Source organism: Triturus cristatus, chromosome 4_2 (genome assembly GCF_964204655.1).
Source record: "Triturus cristatus chromosome 4_2, aTriCri1.1, whole genome shotgun sequence".
Lineage (NCBI taxonomy): Eukaryota > Metazoa > Chordata > Amphibia > Caudata > Salamandridae > Triturus > Triturus cristatus.
Genome location: NC_140586.1, coordinates 244,981,940 through 244,997,542, shown reverse-complemented (window position 1 = coordinate 244,997,542; position 15,603 = coordinate 244,981,940). Strand labels below are relative to the sequence as shown.

General features: G+C 43.4%; 1 protein-coding gene across 2 annotated transcripts in view; it reads left to right on the top strand.

Moving 5' to 3' along the window:
- LOC146833558 (E3 ubiquitin-protein ligase TRIM39-like) overlaps positions 1-11,909 on the top strand; it is a 556,215-nt gene extending 544,306 nt beyond the window's left edge. For both annotated transcript variants that reach the window (XM_085601414.1, XM_085601415.1), the window contains one exon: positions 10,475-11,909. In XM_085601414.1, the coding sequence (XP_085457540.1) occupies positions 10,475-10,986 (512 nt within the window). In that variant the 3' untranslated portion in view covers positions 10,987-11,909. The remainder of the gene's footprint in view (positions 1-10,474) is intronic.
- Positions 11,910-15,603: the final 3,694 nt, after the last annotated feature.

Genomic DNA, 15,603 nt, shown 5'->3' with positions numbered 1-15,603 from the left:
AACTCTACATTCATTGGACATTAAGCGCTGCCTGAAGTTCTACATTGATAGAACGAAAATGTTTCGTAAGTCTAATCAACTCTTCGTAGCGTACAGCAGACCTAGAAAAGGGCTACCGCTCACCAAACACAGTATCTCACGCTGGATCTCTTCAACCATCACCTTCTGTCACCATCAAGCAGGGCGTCCACTGCGATCAACAGTTCGTGCCCATTCCACAAGGGCAATGTCTACTTCCATGGCACTGTTTGCAGGAGTGCCCATTGTGGACATTTGTAGAGCGGCCACATGGAAGACGCCGCATTCATTCACCGAGCATTACTGCCTGGATACAGAGATCATGAAGGATGCTGCAGTGGGTCAAGCGGTACTCCGTCATCTGTTTCATTAGAGGTGAGCCCTTCTTTTCATCCCACCATCCTAACCTCTTTACGCACATTTCGCACTGTGATGTATACATTGGCTGTGTCATTGTTTTCTAGTGCTTCTACTTTTCACATGGATATGTTATTATCTAGTGACTGTATATTTACTGTACCTTTCGAAATGTGCTTATTATTGCTTACTACTCTGAATCAGGCATGTGAATCTATGAAAGATACCTTAATACTGGATAAGGAACGCGTTACTTACCTGTAACTGCGGTTATCCAGTATTGGTATCTTTCATAGGTTCACATGCAACCCACCCACATCCCCTGGAAGGGCTCGCCTGGATCTCTGTGATACAACTACTTAGCACTGTGCTTACGAAAATCTGAGGGACTAAAGCTCCTTCCAGGAAGGGTCTAGAGGGTGGTGCTAGCTGATTGGCTACTTGCCAAACTTTGGTCCTTTTTTACATAAGGACGTGGATATGTTACTAAGATGAGGCCTTTTTTGGGCCTATTACTCTATATGTCTACTAAGACATTGCTTTGTTATATACCGGGGACTCCCATCCCGACGACTGGGAATGATTCAGGCATGTGAATCTATGAAAGATACCAATACTGGATAACCGCAGTTACAGGTAAGTAACTCGTTCCTTCCATCTTTTTAATCCACAACTGAGTATGTTCTAAACCCTTAGCAATTTGTATTGCCTCTTCTAAAGTTGGATCTTTAATGAGCAATTTCTCTTGCACTCTTGTATTATTAGTGCACCTTACAATCTGATCGCGTATAAGAGACTCTGCTAAACACTCAAAACGACACGTCAATGAAAGATCTCTCAAAGCAGCAACATATGTTCCAATATCCTCATTTACCTTTTGTTTACGACAAAAAAAAATTGTCTTTCTAGTACAGCATTCACTTTAGTAGTAAAACGCAATTCTAACATTTGCATTGTCATCTCATAAACATTGTTTGGTTGACCATCCCCCATCCCAAGAGAAATCTCCGGTAGATCCTCATACAAACGGCATCCCTCAACACCCAAATGATGTAGTAAAATTGCTTGCCTCCGTACAGGGCCATACTTATCTTCACCTGTGGCAAGAATATAAGTAAAAAATTATTTTTTTCAATCTTTTCCTAAGAATTGCTGGATCACCTGGAGTAGGGAGAAAACTTGGGGGTGCAGATAATGCTTGATCAGCCATATCAATAAAATAGTATTAATATAACTATATAAATGTAGACAATACAATTAGTCACTCCACCTGCAAGAAGTATAAAGTTAATGAAATAATAAATTAATATAATAAATCAATATAACAGACTAAAACAATCAAAAATAACAAACCAGATGGTTTCCCAGAAGAGGTGTTCTCAGTTCTTAATATTTAATCTTTAAGCAAGCTTCTTGTTTAATCTTTGAGGCAGCTCCTTATTCAATCTTCGAGGCAGTTCAATTTCGGAAGGAAGGTGGAGTTTTTGATATGATCATGCGCATGAACGCAGAGAAGACAACCGCGCGAGGGAACTAGCGCGACTACAGATCGAAACACAGGACTGTTGTGATGAAGTAAGCGTTAGAAAAAATGACGTTGACAGCGTTTACTTTTGAGATTTTACCGCTAGTGAATCACAATCCGCGATTTTGATGTATATAACATACCGTCAAAATGTCATACTTGACAGTTTTCTGGCAAACAGTTTCTATGCTTTTCCGGCAAACAGCTCCCATGCGTTTGTCAGTTTCTTGAGTATGCGCCTTCAGTCTAAGCCTGGGCGAAGCACTACGCTACGCTAGCGTAGTTTGCGAAGTTCGCGCTACTTCGCACTACGCGAACTGCACGTAGCACAGTGCGAACACGCGTAGCGTAGTGTTGCGTAGTGCTGAGGTCATTTTTTGCTTGCTCACGGTCCTCAACGTCAAGTTGGCGACCGCGAGCAAGCAAAATGACATCCCGGCGAGACATTTTCCTTGTTCGCGATCAGCAACATCAAGTTGGCGATCGCGAGCATGGAAAATAAACCTCCCGGCGAGATTCCCAACGCAAGGAGGTCAGGTTTCTCATTGCGAGGGGTCGCGTATGCTCGCGACTGCTCGCGATGAGAAACTACCAGTTTGCGTTGAGAAAGATGCCGCTCGAGTAAAAATCTACTCATGCAGCAGAAAACTACAGCTCGCACTGTGCAAGATGCCATTTTCAATGATTGCACAGTGCCGGTTGCTTGTCCGCACTGTTCAATCATTGAAAACAACATCTTGCACAGTGCGAACATGTTACTACGCAGTTCGCGAAGTGCTATGCGTAGCTCGCGTAGTGCGAACTTCACTTTGCGTAGCTTCGCGAAGTGCTACTTCGCGAACTACGCCCACCCTTACTTCAGTCAAATAGTTATATTTCACTCACATCAATTCACTCAGTTTCTCTTCTTTTTCCTTGCCGTTTTTCAACTTAAAATAAAGATTTACTGACGAACACTCTCAAATGTAAAATCCGGTTCCAATGTCAACTTCACAACACAGATTTTACCGCTAGTAATGCAATATGCAGTTTTAAAAGATGTTTTTTTCACACAGCAGGCTCGTATCCAGTTGAATCGACTCTTCTAATTTCTGATTGAGTTGTACAATAATAGCTCACAGCAGGTAAGCTTTCATATAGAAAAACTACTCCCAAAATACAGGAATTATTTTTCTGAAAATGTTCAGTTTGTAAAGAGTCCTTTAGTAGAAACTTCGTCCAGGGGTAGAGGTATTGGTTATCTGCCAGCCCCCCACCCCCCCTGCGCAGATCAAGACCAACTTGTCACCAATGTAAAGTTCCACATTCCACACGGTTTTAGGAAGACAGGATCTTTATTGATGAGCAAGTACAGGTACCTCCAGCTCCGCTTCACAGCTTTCAACAATACAATCTATTCAAAGGATAACATTCTATCTTAGCAACATAAACAACATTCTAATGCATGCAGGTAACTCTACACTAGGGTTACAGTATTGTAATTAAGGGAGAGGTTAGTATAAAATACTTTGTTTATAGTTTTCTCACTCTTGAACCAGAATGGTTTAACAATCTTAATGTTGAATAGCATATGATCAAGGGAGCCTGACGAGTCGTGTCAGTTCTAACAGGTTGTATTCATTAAGGTTGGGTTTGAAGAGTTTATCAGCTGTACAGTATGCTTTATATCATTTCCACAGTTTGCATTGAGAAGATTGGAGAGAATTTATATATTGCAGGAAATATTTCTTTCCATGACCTACATCACCTGATCTAGGACTGAGATATGGAGTGTGATTATCTCCCTGATGGTTTACAGTTCAAGACTGAGTTGTCTGTGCAAGTTTGACCCCGATTCAACTGTGCCAAAGAGTGCTCATCCACCATTTTAGCATTTACTGAGTCCCTCGTGGACATTGTTGCTAAAGAGTGAAACGATTGGCAAGTGTTGTGTTTTTACTCACGTTGAATTCTACAGGTCTGTGATTATGTACATTGGTCAAAAATATTGGCTATGGGGATAGTGTCAGCTGGACAAGGAGTAACATTTTTTTAGACTAGCCTAGATCCTCTGGTGGAATGGAAGGTAACTTAGTTAGGGAACCCCTGAATAATAGAAAATCATTACCCAGGTGCCACAGAAAAATAGTAAGAATAGGAGTCCTCCTTTGTTTTTAATCAACTAGGGGTGTATGCAGAACATGAAACTCATCAGGCGCCAGAATGGTAGTGGACTCCAATAATCCGGGTGCCAAGATGCTGTTTGTATTTCTCTTCCCGTCTCCATCGTGTGCCTCTTCCCTTGCTCAAAGGACAAACTCCAAAAAGGAGCATGGCACAAACTGTTGTACGTCATTAGCATCTTACTCCTTACTTTATGGTCTGATTTAAGGGCGCCTCTTAATGGTTTCTATTTTTAAGATACCTGGTGCAGTTTTACTGGATTAATTTAGCAACAATAATTAAGTAAGGAGACTAAAGCAGAGACACCCCTCACCTATTTTGCAGAACTTTGGCAAGAGCTACATCTGCCTTTTGGGGTTTAACATTTGAAGCCTGATTTGTGGTGGTCCAAGGCAATGGTCTCCTTTGTTTATCAGGTTTGAATAGATTATATAGTACTGCCTGACCAAAAGTCTTGTAACCAGATAATGTACCACCAGGATATACTCCAACTTAAGCAACCAGAATATATACTCCCTTAACTGGCAGAGCTATCGCAAAGAGGGGATAGTTCTGTGCCTCACTCAAGCAGGACACCGCACTTCTGCTGAAAACGTACGAGAATAACAATTGCTCATAGTAAACAAGTTTTAAGTGACCTTTGCAGGTGATTAGCCCATTTTATTTGTAAGGGTTGGGAGGCAATGAGAAGAATAGCTCTTCCGGCAAAATTGAAGCAGTAGTTTGCACACTGTCCGGTTGTTGACCCTACACATGTTTTCCTCCTCCAGTAAATATACACCAAGCTAATTCTTTTGTATACCAAACAGAGGTCAGTATACCTACAAAGAGGCATAGACACAAAGTAAGATGGCGTGTTTGGGAGAGACAGGATGAAGAGGAGAGCTTATGTTAGGATAGGGACAGTGCAACTGTAACATGCATTGTTCACTTGTAATGCGCTGATGGCGGTTGCACATGTGCCGCATTCAAGGTGCCACACAGTAAAATGAAATATGGTTCAAAGTCTTTCTGATTACATCCTTTCTTTGTGTGTTCAAATGGTATGGGTTAACCTTCTTACTAGATGTATTGGTTTTCAACATGTAATTCTCATACTTGAATCCTGGCAAATGTGCTGAGGGTGAGATGTCGCCAACATGTTTTGTCCCTGGCCCCACCAAAGCTTGTCACAACATTGAAACTGGCAGTTGAGGACCTGACATTTGTGGATTGTGACCCTCTCATTGGTATTTGTAGGCTATGCTGAAACTAGAACCATGCTGGGCGCTGAACCGCTCTTGACTAAATGCAATGTATGGCATCCTGTTAGTTAAATCTCGTACAGCACCAGGCCTGTCTTCAACAGCAATACAAATCTTATTTGGCTTTTTTTTCTCACAAAGGACAAAACCCTGTCTCGTGAAATATCCCCAAACAAGACTTGGTTAGGGCATAATAACATTGTGAGAAAAAAAAACTTCTTCTTTGCCACCCTGAATTGAAAGAGTAAAGGCAACAGAAACTGAGAATGTGCAAAAAGAGTGTGTCGCTAGAAGCCCTTCTTTGAAACCTTTAAATAAGCAGAACAAACATGAACTGGATTGGCACATTCAGGGATGCAGGGGGCTATGGATAGAGCAGGTGGGCAAACCAAGGTTGCTCATGTTGGGTTATGTTCTGGCTTGATAGTGTAGTTTTCGCCAGACAATTGAGAATAACCAGGAGAGGGGCTTTGGCGCTGCCCACATTTTGGGAGCCAGGAGCGCATGTTTTGATTGATCAGAAGTTGTGCGGTTCCACAAAAAAATTGCTTCAGTCAATCCGGATTTATAAAGCTCTGCTTATCACCCGATGGAGTATCCAGGTGCTTGCAGGTCACGGAGCCTTATTCAGACAGCCAGGTCATGAGGGCCATTCACCATTCCAGAAGTGAGGTGATGGCCTGGAGTTGCAGGTCTTTGCTGCGATGTGGGAGAAGTAGGGCGTGTCACGGTGCATCGCATGTGTAGGGGTAGTCACTTAAGGATCTTACAGAGCATGCACAGAGTGAGGAAGCAGGCAGAGATGACTTGGTTGATCTGTGATTTCATGGTGAGCTCATTGATGATTCTGAGGTTGCTGGCTTGGTCAGAACGAGGGGGTGCTGGTCCTAGGTCTGATGGCCACCAGGAGTTACATTCTGTTGCTGCTCTTGCCAAAGATCAGTGCTTGCCCTCCACACTGCTGTGATAATTTTGCTGGTTAATCCAGCTGCCTGAGCTTATAGGTTCAGGGACACACATGCCAATGTAATGCTATTAAAGTGTCTTAGATAACTAGATGATGTGTGGTGTTTTTCGAAGCAGAACAGATAGGAGCAGGTCAGTTGTTAATGTATGTAGATTTTTAGGTCTGGCTTGACAGTGCACTCATAAACTAGACCTATTGGCATTGCCAATGCTTATTGTGATGTGTGATGACTGCATGTGTTTTTGTTTTTTATTAACAACCATTTCTGTGACTTTCTGTTGCGGGTATTTCAAACCAGTCTGGTAGGAAGGAAAGTCCGAATGAGCCCATAGATACAGGTGCAAGGGTTCCTAGTATAAAGGTTTTGTCCATTTTAATAACTTATTTTTAATTACATTTCCACTAAATAGCTATTACAGGTCATTGAAACGAACATCCTGGACCACTCCCAATCTAGATTCGGAAGCAACCACAGCACTGAGACCGCTCTCCTTGCTGCCACAGACGACATCCGCCTCCTCCTCGAAGGAGGCGAGACTGAAGCCTTCATCCTCCTTGACCTCTCAGCCGCCTTCGGCACCGTCTCCCACCACTCCCTGTGTGCAAGACTCCACGACGCCAGCACCCGCAACAAAACCCTGGAATGGACTCGTTCCTTCCTCACCTGCTGAATGTAGAGTGAGACTTCCATCGTTCTACTCAGAACCCACAGAGATCAGCTGCGGAGAGCCTCAAGGATCCTTCCTGAGCCCCAGCCACTTCAACATCTACATGGCCTCGCTTGCAGCCATCGTCAGAAGCCATAGACTTAACATAGTCTCCTACGCCGATGACACCCAGCTGATTCTCCCCCTCACGGACCAATTCACAGCCGCCTTAGCAACTTCCATGACGGGATGAAGGCAGTAGCCACCTGGATGAAGGATAACTGCCTCAAGCCTAACTTGGACACGACCGAAGTCCTCATCCTGGGCTCTGCCCCCTCTGCCTGGAATGACTCTTGGTGGCCTGCAGCGCTCGGACCCCCTCCCCCCCCCCCCCCCCCACACACACACACACACCCGAAGACCACACACCAAACCTTAGCATCATCCTGGAGTCCTTGCTCTAAATGAACCGCCAAGTCAACGCCATTTCGTCGTCCTGCTTCCACACGCTCCGCCTCCTTCGTAAGATCGTCAAATGGATCCCTACCGAATCCAGGAAAGCGGTCACCCATGCACTTGTCACCAGCAGACTAGACTACGGCAACGCACTCTATGCCGGTACCACCCAGAAACTAAAAACAAAACCTTACAGACCGTTCAGAACGCCTCTGCCAGACTCATTCTTAACATCTCACGCCGCAACCACATCACCAGCCACCTGAGGGACCTTCACTGGCTACCTGTCAACCAAAGAATCACCTTCAAGCTTCTCACGCACGCTTACAGAGCCCTCTGCAACGCCGCACCTGCATATCTCAACCACTGCCTCTCTTTCTACACTCCCGCCAGACATCTCCGCTCTGCCCAACTAGCCCTGGCCACCATCCCACGGATCTGCAAGGCCACGGCTGAAGGAAGATTCTTCTCCTACCTCACTGCAAAGACCTGGAGCTCCCTGCCTCTGCACCTCAGGCAGTAGTCATCGCTGCCGCAATTCAGGAAGGCCTCAAGATCTGGCTCGTAGACTGAACTGCAGACCCATATACCATCCCCCACCACCCCTGCCCCCCGCCCCAGCACCTTGAGCCCTTCACAGGTTAGTAGTTTGCTCTTTATAAGATTACTGATTGATATTGCCAGTCTTTCAGCCTTGTACAAATCATTCTTATTTCCTGTCCAAGGTGTCAGTCTGGGTAGACCGTTTAATCATTTATCAATACAGTCCTGGAATGGTGACAGTTGAAGTGACTTACTTGCAATTCGGGTGGTGTCTGCAAGGGGCACCGTAGCCCCTCCTAGTCGCCTCAGGTTTTTGTGCTTCAGTGAGTCTGTGGGAATGTCATGCATGACTGTCTGAAGGATGTCATGTGGACTGTGGTCTTGTGACCATTCCTACTTCCTGAATGAATGAGGTCAATGGAGTTGCCTGAGGGTACTTGGTGGCCACTCTGTCAATCTCTGGTTTGACTGTTTTGAATTCCTGGAAAATCATTACTGTTTCCCTCTGTTTTGAAGGAGCGGGAGAAGCTGTGGATCTCTGAATTTCAGTTTCTTTACCCATCCTTTATTCAAAGATTGTGCAGCTCTTCCCCTGTCGTTACTGTTATCTGAGTGTCCTAATTGTGAATATCTGTCAGCCCAAGACCTAAAAGTTGTGTGCACCAGCAACCTTGAACTGCTGGTGGACGGTCAATCTTTGTAGACATCTAGTGCTGGATTACAGCTTAAAATGTTTTTAATAATTTGAAAAATAATGCAATTCAGTTAAACATAAGTTACCGTGACTAGACTGCATCCAGCTTGCATTGCATCAGTTCCTGTTTGGAGAAAGAAATCTGGGCTTTTTTTGTGTGAATGAACCTCTCCACATACGTGTTCCATGTGCGTTTCCATTTCTGAAAATCCGCAAAATGTAAACCTAATTGATTGTGTCTGTACTATTCAATTGTATCAATTTGTGTTCTCTCGAGGAAGCCATGTTCAGGATGTTCTATTAATGTAATTTGCTCGAGACTTTTCTAGGGACCATTCATCAGCTGAGCTGTCTATTGCATTTTTGTATTATGTAAATGGCATGCCCTGTGCTTAGTTTCCTATGCACACCTGATTTATTATTATGCAGAAGTATGTGTTTATAGATGTTGCTTATTGAATCTATCTTGTGTATTACGATGTTCATTGGCTTCTTAGAATGATACATTGCTAGTTAAACTCCATTATGTCCCAGCACACCACTGAGTTGATGACTTTTCTGTCTGAAATCCTACAAAAGATGTTTTTGGGATATGTGCCAGCCTGTTGGATTGCTTCTTTGGGAGCAGACTACATCAGTTTGTTTACTTGCTTCATATTTGTTTCTGGTTATTGCCTTGTTCAAAGACTGACTGACTTAGTTTTCTTGCTGATTCGAACTTTGACTATTTTGTTTGAACTAATCGTAATTGATTAACTACTTTTTTGCTTTCTGTAATCTTAATGTATAAGGTTTAACTTGGAATTATATTGCACGTGAAGTTTTTTTTATTGGCTTGGACTCCGTCTTATGAAGACTCAGCCCTGATCCTTCGTATCGACTCTCTTAAAACATTTAATTAGTGCTTCGACACACGCAAAGTGCCTATGGACACAATGGGTGTTTTGCACCTTTTTTTTGCACCCCGACACTTGAGTATTAAATTAGGGTCCGCAGACGCTTGCACTGCTTCTGTAATCTAGAGCACATCTGTACAGAATTTGAACTGGCACAATCACAAGAGTTTTCCCTAATTTACATGAGTGTGGGTCCCTTGCCAATGAGGGATTGCCTTTGCACCATATTAGACAATGGTGCCACGGGAGGCAGGCAGGCGGAGCACTGATAATGTGAGATATATATAGGGTAGTGCAGAGTCGGTGGGTCCCCCAAGAATACTCTTGGGAAGGGAGATGGGGTAGTTCTTGACACCCTCCCGCTCCCCGCCTGAGACGTTCTGTTGAAGGGTTATGTAGAGAAACACTGCATTCACCTCTTAAAAATGGGAGTGGAAGACAGCACCTTGATTTCAAGCCATGACTCTGCCTTTCACTGATGTTCTTTCCCCAATGCAGTTGCCAGTAGTCAGAGTTCACAACTCTCCTGGGGGAGCACATTTTTTCTCACCAAATGGATGCACTGCCACAGACTGTGCCATAAGCACCTAGATAAGGGTGTGCTATGTTGCAGACAGGGCTGGGAAGACCAATAGGTAATATAGCCCTAGTCAGACTTACATTTGCTTCTGGCCATTCTGAGGAGATGTTTATGTTCCACCTTGTGCTGTTGACTTAGCTTTTCTGCTTAAGAGGGTCCACAACTATGAACAGTTTACTGTACTCCTATCTAAGGCCGGTCACCATTATCCCAGAAGAAGGAATGGGACCTAGACAGATGTTTTGTTAATTATTCTTTGATGGGTTTCAAGTTCCTTTATATTTAAATGAAGCTTTGGTGTCAGAACCTTGAGCAGTGTGGCTCTTGGAACTGAAGATGAATTCTCCAGCCTGGTAGTTTTAACTCAGTCTTCTTTCTCTGCAGTGACAGTTACTCTGGATCCAGACACAGCTCATCCAGAGCTCGTCGTGCTTGGATGTCGGAGACTGGTGAAGGCCATAGTTGGAAAACCGTCTGTGCCAGACAACCCGGAAAGATTCATGACTTATCGCTGTGTCCTCGGGAGCAAAGGGTTCACCTCAGGGAAACATTACTGGGAGGTGCTGCTCCTCTATGGGGGTAAAAACTGGTCTGTGGGGGTCGCAGCAGAATCTGTAAACAGGAAGGAATATTTCAATTGGTCACCAAAGGAGAGTGTCTGGGCTCTGAAGAAGTGCGGTGAAGAGTACTGGGCTCTCGGTTGTCAACAAGTTCCTCTGTCTGTGCATTGCAGGATTGAGAAGCTTGGAGTGTATATGGACTATGAAGAGGGACAGCTGTCCTTCTACAATGCTGGCACTTCGAATCATCTGTACACTTTTACTTGCATGTTCTTTCCATATAAGATTTTCCCAATCTTCGATGTGGGTGGTTCGACAGAGATGAGGCTTCAGTAGAAGCTGCTGCTCCTATTGCATGGTTTCCCCCAACACGCACATAATTAGGAAGGCTACGCTCAGAATGCCAAGTTGTGAGTAGAATATCTCCCATGGTAAGATCGGCACCTTCTACAAGAGCAAAGAATGTGTGGAGCTGCATATGGCACACCATATTCATTTCTTTTGTAATTATTAATGTTCACTCATGGTCTGGTGGGATGATTACTACTGTAAAAAAGAATATTGAATCTTGATTTCAGTGGAGGACCACTGTTGAAGTTCATGTGAGTATTTGATGGAGGCTTTCCCACCCCTTTTCAGGAGTTTTGTGATCTTGCAAAGGTTGGCCGCTGCCCCTTGCCTTTGTAGAGACTGATGCACCTCTTTTCTTCTGCATAGATTGATGCACTTTTCTCTCGCCTTGTACCGTGCAAACATCTATCTTTTTGTTTCCAGATGTTAAACCACATCTCCTCTACTCAAACCAGACCAGGTCTCTAATTTCAAGGCTTTCACGTCTCTATTATGTATTGGTTGACTCTAAGGGTGTGGTCATCCATTGTGTGATGACTTGTATAGTGGGGTGGAGGTCTGCCGTGTGGGTAGCTGTGGTGGGCGTGGCAATGAGTGGCATGTTAGGGTACATGTGGGTCGTGTGTATGCCATTTGTTCAATAGGGGTTACACATGACCAGTTGAGTTGTGGGGTTGCGCATGGCGAGTTGAGAAATGGTGTGATCTTAGTAAACAGTTGGGTGACGTGGTGTCTTTGGGCCAGATATATTTATTGTATATGTTAAATTATTAAAGTTTTATCATCTATTTTCATAAGTGATTTATGGGGTGGGCAGGATGAAGAAAATAAAGCAAGCAAGCTGATGCTTTGAATTTGACGTACTGTATAAAAATATAAATAAATGTTTTTGCATTTTAAAAATCAAATCCATAGTCTGGTTTACTCCATATTTTTTTAATCCATTTGTATTTGCAATTTAGTTATGTGCAGGTGTTACAGCGTTTATACAGCTTTCACATGATATATGGCTTTAGGAGGTACAATGGAATCCAACATGTTGTCTCCGTACATATTAAATGTGGAATATGAACAGATTACAGGTGGAAATAAAAGGTTACAATTGTTACAACCGGTATGCAGATACCTGTAGAGATAATTTGCGATTAACTGAAGTTCGCCAAATGCCACATTCCAATATGTCTGATCCAACCTGCCCAATGTGATTAGATGAGGTCCATGATTTATATAACAGATCTCGTCATGCATCGTATATTAACTTGAAAAATAAACTTAATAAAACAAACTGACACATCTGTTTCATCTTTGTTATAGAGGAGTGTGGCAATTAGGATGTTTACCCTTCGGTCCCAGGCTCTCACCCTCCCGAACATCAACTTAAACGGATAGTTGAGTTGAATGTGTCCTCGTCCCCAGATATATATACAAGGCATTCTCTTGCAGCGTCAGTGCAGTACTGGCATGTATAAGGCCTTTGACTTGGGCTGTTTCATGCAAGTACACCGGCATTGTCCCTATTGTTCAATAAGTCATTACTGTCCGAATCCTGGTCTGTCTGTTTTAGTTCTGACAGTATTGCATCCGAACACTGTGCAATAGGGTATTTTCGCCTACCTGCAATCTCCTCTCGATTTCTGCCTGTGCCCATACCGCCAGGGAATTTTTCCAGCTGGTAAGGACTGGGGGGTGTTTTGTTTTTCCACCGCTTGGTAATTGGTCTTTTGGCTACAGTAAGGCCTAGATCCATAAATCTAGAAGTGACTGTGCTTCTTGGATCTAGGAAAAATCCTAGTATACACCCCTCCCATGTGTGCATTTGAGGTATGTCAGTGTATGTAGCCAGTGCTGCCATCGCATCTTTCCAATATGATTGTAGTGTGTGACAATACCACAGCATGTGCAATAAATTGGCACTTATTTGCATACATCTCGGACAAGCAGATTTGGTTAATTGGAAATAATTAATTGTCAGGGGATAAATATGCCCTATGTACAGTATAGGTCTGAATAATTCGGAATTTGGAATTACGTGGTATGTGCGTGGAGTAGCCAGGATCGTTAACCATTCATTATCGGTCCATGGGGAACCTCTATCTCCCTCCCAACTGGTGCTGAGGGACGGGAAAGACTTTATAGTGTGTTAACGGAGCTTCCATCAAACTGTATTATGTGGTTTCCGTTGTAAATGTGTAAATACTGAATAAGTAGGTTCATTTCGGGTTCGGTGTTAATGTCTCCCCATGCCAGCGTGAGGGATCGAGTTATATAAAAGAAATTGACCAGCCGGTAAGTTGCAGTCATGAGATAAATGTCAAAAGGTGTCAGAGTGCCATCCATATAGAGATCGCCAAGTGTACGAATCCCTCGGGCATGCCAGCATGGAAGTATACTGTTGAGGGTGCCCATTTTATTTCTCGGGTCCCCAAAATGGGCAGTGCTGGGGCATATGGAATCTGTCTCCTAGTAAGATATAGGCTGCTCTTGTAATATCAAAGGGATAAGGCCAAGTAAGATGGTGTTGGAGGGCGAGGTCGGGCCACTGGATGGAAAAAGATGGTAAATTTGCGAATGAGACCATGCTGGGAGTGTTGATGCTGTATCGCCTTGATTGAGTCCTGCGAGCCATTTCCTAACCCACTGAAGCCGAGATGCCAAGTAGGAAAGCTCCATATTAGGAACAGCTAGTCCGCTTCTACCTAGTGGTACATATAATTTCCAGAGCACTATCCTGGGGCGACCGGAGCCCCAGATAAATCCCCTAATCATTTGCTCCAATTCACTTTAAGTTTTGGTTGGGACATAGACGGGAAGATTGGAGGAATAAAATAGGAGCCTAGGTAACACCACCATCTTAATTGGGGCAACTCTGCCCATCACGTTTAGTGGCAGTTTTTTCCAGAATTGTATTTGCTTTCTGATGGAAGATATGGCTCGATTCAAATTGCCCTCTAAAATGTCGGCGGGGTTATGATAAATAAAAATGCCTAAATACAGGAAGGTGGAGGGTTGCCAATTAAGGAGTGAGTTATTAATGAGAAGTTCTGGGTTATGAGTTTCACTACTGAAGGAGTAAAGGCACAATTTAGCCCAGTTTACCTTCAACCCTGACATGACCTCAAATTGTGCCAATGTGTCTGCTATGAATCCTGGTATATTGTGCAAGTTCTTGAGGTATAATAGGTCATCCGCATATAGTGAAATTACATGGAGACTGTCCCCCAGTGGGATACCCCAGTCCCCGTCTCCAGGGTGCAGTTTCATCGCCAGCGGTTCCATTGCTAGCGAGAAAAGTAGTGGGGATAAGGGGCAGCCCTGTCTGGTGCCTCTGATAACAGGTGTGAATTTTGATATTATTACCCGTGCGATTCTGATGGTGGGTTGCGCGCAGAGTAATCTAATCAGTTGAAGGAAACTGTCCCCCAACCCGTATTCCCGCAAAGTTGTAAATAGTTAGGGCCATTCCAAAGAATCAAAAGCCTTCTAATGTCCCGGTCCATGCAGCCGGGATTAGGCCACAGTGTTGTAGCATATTCCTGAACTCTGAAAAGTCTCCGTGTATTAAGAGTGGTATTACGGGTAGGGACAAAGCCATTTTGGTCCGGATGTATCAGGTCTTTGACCAGTGGCGCTAATCTGTTGGCCACTTTGGATGCTAATATTTTGTAATCCGTGTTGTGTATGGCCAATGGTCTATAAGAGCCCAACAAATTGGGTTCTCTACCTGGTTTGGGAAAGGAGACCAACAGCGCCTCTGCGTAGCCGTGAGGGTGATATCAGTACATGAAGTATCAAATACTCGTTAGAGCTGAGGTGCCAACATGTCCACATGCGCTTTATAGAATTTTGAAGGTAGTCCATCTGGACCAGGAGCTTTCACCGTAGCCAGGGAGCGCATACTTGTCAGTATCTCCTCAATGGTAATGTCAGCATCTAATTCCAGTCTTTGATCTGGAGTTAATTTGGGGATGGTAACGTCGGCTAGATATTGGTGAATCTCTTCTGTCATTATTAATGTCATGCTATAAGAATTACAATTGCATATTTTTTTAATAAATCTATGGAACTCTAGTGGTATGTAAATATTGCATCTAATTCATAATTATTTGTGGGCATATTGAATTGCTTTGACCTATGGACGGTGCACCTATTCTCATTTCTATTCAATATGTTTTTATTGCAGCCCTAAAGAAGCGGTTTTAACTGTAAAATACATGTTGGCTGTTTGACTATGGCTGATTTTTAACCGGTGGAAAACACTGGAGAACATATATTACTTGATTGTTAGAAATACCCACTTCAAAATGCAGTCAACAGTTTGATGGTTTCAATGTACAATATGGATGTCATGTGATTTAGGTTGTCATAACTGATTGTACAAAATAATTCACTGAATTGTTTTGGTTATAGAATGAAGTTACATAAAATATATATCTTAATATTTTTAATAAAAAGTTTGATTGGCATTTGGAAAAAATTGAATACTTTGCTCCTCACCAATGTAGTGAATTGAACTTTCTAAAACTGGCTTCTCCAATGAGTAGTTCGTGAGCTATTGTTAGCTCTGCAACTACTTTCAAGTACCTCCTCTGTGCAGCCTAGCCC